Below are 5,143 nucleotides of genomic sequence, written 5' to 3'. Positions count from 1 at the left end.
AACTGGCAGAAGTGCCATCCATGCCCCTCCTGTGTCGATGCCGGTGCACCAGCCAACTCAAGGGATGGCGGCTATGGCTGGCAATCCTGTGACCGGTCATTTCCCAGCTGCTATGGCTGGCGATTGGTACTCATTCCCTGAAACAACCAGCAGTGTCCTTCCTGCAATTCCCTTGCAGACTCAAGAGGAGAATCCACCTCAAGCGAGAGTGGTGCCTGCAAATGGTGAGCATCCCTCCACCCATCTCATTGGCTCCAAAACCTTCTCTACATTCCCCTCACAGTTTTTTTGAACAGAACTGGCAGACCCCTCACAGAATCAAGCGGAGAATCCACCAGAGCAGACAGTGCCTGGCAACAACGGAGGTCGCACCATTCTTCTCTTTGGCACCAGAATTGCTAAAGGTCAGAAAGAAGTCAAAGATTAATAAGTCCATCAGGACTCATGCTCGGCATAATATTTCTTTCCATTAAACATTACTTTTTTCGTTCAAAAATTACTTAGTTCAAGCAAGACTTGTAGTCTTTGGTATTTGAATAAGGTTGTGTGTTTTATTTGACCAAACAATTTTTATGTTTTATCTCGATACCTGATAAACACTTGTATGGTTTATCTGATGGAATAAGCTTGTACTGGATGTTTGAACAACTTATGGTGTTTTCTGTTACCCTACCCATACAAAATGAGCATGTAACTTCATATTGTGTTGCTCATCTTCATGTTGTTCTCTGAATGAATACCACGGTTATGTCAGAATCAATCGGAATGTATCACACCTTCCATGTTTACAGTTGAAACTGGAAAAGCTTTGAGGTCAGAGTCTTTTGACCAGATGGAATTAGCATCATGGACATCATTTAGCATATAAATTGAACATTGCCACTGAAGATCATATATTTTGAATGGCGAGCCTTGCAGCTATCATTCCAATATTATGTTCTACAACCTTGATACCATTGTTTAGCCTTTCAAGGGTGTCTATCGAATCCATTGCTTGTATCTTATAGTTTTGCAGGGTGAGAAGTTCTTCATCTGACATGCCTGTAGTGTACAGTTTAAAAGTTAGATACCTACGAATATACGGAATAGGTATGACGGCGGTTGATGTATGCGTGCATCATCTCTTTGGATGGTCATCATATGTAAAACATATATTTCTCATTTATAGAATATATAGATGTGCAGTGAAAGTTTGATCAATATGATAAGACCTGAATATTTTGTACTAGATCGATGAAATCAGAATGAAATATCACCTGAAACTGTTTGGTACGCAGCAAATGAGAGACGTTCTAGGTGTCCAGGGATAAAAGATTCATTATACTCTTCAAAAATTTCTTTTTCAGACCACAACAGAGATGCCCTGATGTTAGTTTGCAGTGGTTCATCCTCAGGTACCTAAATTTGAAATGTTGAAATAAGAAATGACTAGGATAAGAAGCAATATTCAACATGTTCAAATTGCTGAATGGGCTTAAGGTAGTGATCGAACCTTCAACTTCATTTGTAGGTTGTGTAAATTGCACATGGATTCTTTTAGCTTGGAAATTCTTGTCCCTAATTCAGTAGCTTCATAAGGCTCATCCATCATTGGAGAAACTGTACCACGGAAATAGGGCTCCATCTGGGTCCACAAAGACAAAGATGTGGTTCAGGGCTTCTGTAATTTCTTCTTGCCAGTATCAGAATACCCTTTTTTGAACAAAAAAGCAGGAGCTCTGCCGCTCAATTAAGAAGAATAGAAGTTCATACAAAGCCGTGATGCACCCGCACAATAGTTCAGTCGCTATAGCACTTAGCGACTAAGCCCATCATGCGTCATCGTTGCCTAGCTTTGGCGCAAAAGCGACAAAGCGGCTTCGACTTCCCATGGTGGACCCTTACCCAAAGCCACCAAGACATCGCCACCTGCGCATAACTGGCTCCACTAATACACCTAGGAAGATCCTAACACATGTCATCATCGCCGAGCTTCGTCACGCCCCCAATGAAGCAGCTCCAACTCAGAATACTTAAGAAGTGGTATAAAAACGTTCTGAACTACTGCGCTTAAAGCTTTAATAAATAAGGTTACAGAACCAGAGCATATGGGCAATTCAATCCGAACTGGAAGGCGACAGTTTTGTTAAAACATCATAGTACAAGGGATAGTGAGATTGAGGCAGTCCAACTATAACACTAGCATTCAGCTGTTCACATCTCCCATCCCTCACAAGATATCAAAAGTAATTGAGCTGTTCATATATCAAGCAAAAGTCGGCCTTCAAAGGTATTATAAAGACAATTTATAGAAAATGATAAGTAGTATACAAATATATATACTTAAAAGTACCCGAGAATTAATATGATTTTAACATCAACAATGGAATAACATTTCAAAACTAGAAAAGAAAGAAAGAGCTTACATCCAAAAGATTTGAAATGTTTACACGGCACACTCCTCTAATTGATATTAGTGCTCCAATCTCCAGCTTTTGAACCTACACTAAAGACAGACCATTGACACAAAATGTGGCAGGAAAAAAGACAGGAGTGAGATCCTGTAAGTAAACTTATAGAAAGGTGTCGCATGAAGGACAATAGCTTACACTTTCTATGTGGACCAAGCAACCATATCTTACAGCAAATGAAGCTTTAGTAGTGCTGTCTACAACTGGATCAAGCACAAAGTGAATAAAAGAATTTTTCCTCTTGTACAAGGCCTGTTAAGTAAGTATTAGAAATAAATCAGTAAGGATGTTGCATAACACTCTACTCATGGTTTGAGTTGTTAGTATCCTACCAAAGAAATATGGAGATCTTGTGTTTCAAGAATGATGCACCAAAATCGCATATATAGGGTTCTCAATACCCCTCAACTACAATTTCACCGACTGTCCACGCTTTCTTCCAGTCAACATTAAAACCATATTACTTAAATTTTTTGTCAAACCATGTTTCTAAGTCTGTGTTCCCTTGGATCCAAGAAAAACTAACAAATCTTAAAAGAAAATTAGGTGGACACAAATTTGATAAACAAACAAAAAGAAGATTTAGTCTCAAGAAAAAAGAAATGTATTTCTTCATCATGGCTAATTGTTACAAGTATGTTTCATCAAGAATATCTGATCATGTGGACTAGTAATAATTAGCTTATTACTTGTGATGTTCTGGAGTTTCTGGTTATTAACCGTTTTAGGTGCGTGTTAGTCTAGGTTAGTTGCATTTGCATGAATCAAGTAGTTTAGTCCTAGATTAATCGACTGGTGCATTCTCTTATCCCAGTTTCTGATAACTGAGACTTTCTGTATTTCTGTTATTCAATAATGAAAATGGGGTGTATCCTCATTTTGAAGGAAAAAGGAAAGAAATAATGTACTGAACCAAAAATTCGTACCTCCTCTAGCAATGCTATATATCTTGCTTCATACAAGTGTAGAGTCTTGGATTCAGATGGTATCAGCACCTATAACATTTTCATTATCTTAGCAGAATCCCACAGATTTTACTGATAATGCAAACTGCTGATTAATCTGATTAATGAAATGACATGCAGCTCTCTTGCATCGTTTCAGAAAAAAAAGAAAAATAACAGATTGAAGGAACTTATAGCAATTTAGAAAATTCATATGATACTGCAAGATTTTTGAACAGATAGAATGCACAATACAAATTGAATAGATAAGATCCGAAAGTAGTCTCCAAAATTAATATCTGGAAATGCTAAAATGCTTGTCTTCAGACAAGATTTGCAAACAGATGTCTGTCCTCTGCCAGAAGAGATTTGGAAACAGATGGTACTGTCGTCTCTTCCTTAGCGCTGAGAAACTGTCAACTCTGGGCTACAGAGCAAACTCTGCCATCGCTAAGTCTTGCGTTGAGTCTTCAGGAATTCTTCTGTTTTGTAATCCTCTCCCTTCTTCGCTAGCTGTTTCCTGTCTTGCCCCCTGTCTCACCTGCCTGTAAGGGTTCAGCCTGTAATGCAATTGCTTTGGTTTATAAACGGACCTTCCTGCAGTATCTCAGTTTATCATTCAGGCTGGCACTTCAAATGGATCCGACGTAGTTGCCGTAAAAAAGTCTCCAAATTAGTCTGAAATCTTCAGTTATTACAAAAGAAACACATCGTGCAGTGCAGCCAATGCAAAATTCTGGTTGACCATCGTAGAACTGGTTGGTTCTGTGGTTCATTTTTCAGGGACCAACTGATTGCACTCGATGGAATGGAGATGGACCATTCACTTCTCTGAATAATCAACATCAACGTCGGCAACGGCAGACTAAAGAATCGGGTTTGACTGAAATCTGAACAACCAGACAACTGTCCTATCCAAAATATCTTACCTCCGCGGGCTGGAACGGGAGGAGCGGGAGGTCGAGCGACGGCGGCGGCGGGGACAACGCGCAGCGGACGGAGCGGAGATGGCGGTGGCGCGCCGGCGACGCGTGGAGGGGCGGTACGGGTCTGGGGCTCGGATCTTGTGGCGGCCATGGCGAGCGGGAGGGGGAGAGCAGGCGGATGGGAGCGGTGGCGGCCATGGCCGCGACCGGGGTGGAGAGTTTTCAGCGGCTGGGAATGGTCCGTTGGTTGGCGGGAGAGCAAACGGAGATAATGCTGAAAGCAACCATTTTCCTTTTCTTTTCTTTCTGGTTTTTGCAGTTGAAGTTTAAGTGGGGAAAAATTGATGTACTAGTATAATTATTTTGCTGGCAAAATCAGAAGGGTCAATTCCAGCTGTGAAAGTGTTTGGCATACAAAGATTTACACCTGTCACTTTGGTGGATGGAGTTATTAATACTATACTATATTATATTATATTCCATATATAAAACTGTAATGGGCCAAGTTTTTTTCACTCATGCATGGTTTGCTCTTTTGTTCTAAAATAATTTATACTAATAATATTATAGAGCCAAATTTTTTCCTTTATTTTTTTTGGTTGGGCTCCACTGTTACAGCCTGTTCGGGAGGCGTGGATTATTTACTGCTGGCTGGTTTGGTGTGAGAGAAAAACACTGTTCTCAGCTGGAAATTTACGATCGTTTACGAGCCAGCGAACTGTGAATGTACTTCACACCTATATACAATCATATTTTGATGATATATGCAGGGCTTCTTGAGTTAACGTGGATAAATAACTAAGAATCCTAATCAACACCACTG

The 5,143-nt window shown here is 40.2% G+C and overlaps 1 protein-coding gene across 1 annotated transcript; it reads right to left on the bottom strand.

Moving 5' to 3' along the window:
- Positions 1-721: 721 nt before the first annotated feature.
- On the bottom strand, positions 722-4,571 carry LOC136481957 (uncharacterized). The gene is made up of 7 exons (XM_066479224.1): positions 4,324-4,571; positions 3,377-3,445; positions 2,589-2,702; positions 2,406-2,480; positions 1,493-1,624; positions 1,257-1,398; positions 722-1,041 (listed from the first exon to the last, which is right to left on the bottom strand). Exons 1-7 carry the CDS (start codon positions 4,516-4,518, stop codon positions 890-892), a joined length of 879 nt encoding a protein of 292 aa, XP_066335321.1. The 5' UTR covers positions 4,519-4,571; the 3' UTR covers positions 722-889.
- Positions 4,572-5,143: the final 572 nt, after the last annotated feature.

This window comes from Miscanthus floridulus, chromosome 9 (assembly GCF_019320115.1).
Source record: "Miscanthus floridulus cultivar M001 chromosome 9, ASM1932011v1, whole genome shotgun sequence".
In the NCBI taxonomy this organism is placed as follows: Eukaryota; Viridiplantae; Streptophyta; class Magnoliopsida; order Poales; family Poaceae; genus Miscanthus; species Miscanthus floridulus.
Note: the sequence above shows the minus strand (reverse complement) of the source record. Positions and strands in the feature narration are given on the sequence as shown.

Excerpts from the sequence above, each read along its gene's own strand:
- LOC136481957 (XM_066479224.1), bottom strand. The coding sequence starts at position 4,518 with ATGGCCGCCACCGCTCCCATCCGCCTGCTCTCCCCCTCCCGCTCGCCA. Across the intron at positions 1,399-1,492 it reads ACCTACAAATGAAGTTGAAG|GTACCTGAGGATGAACCACT; the intron begins GTTCGATCACTA and ends TTTCAAATTTAG. Across the intron at positions 1,042-1,256 it reads TGCGTACCAAACAGTTTCAG|GCATGTCAGATGAAGAACTT; the intron begins GTGATATTTCAT and ends TGTACACTACAG.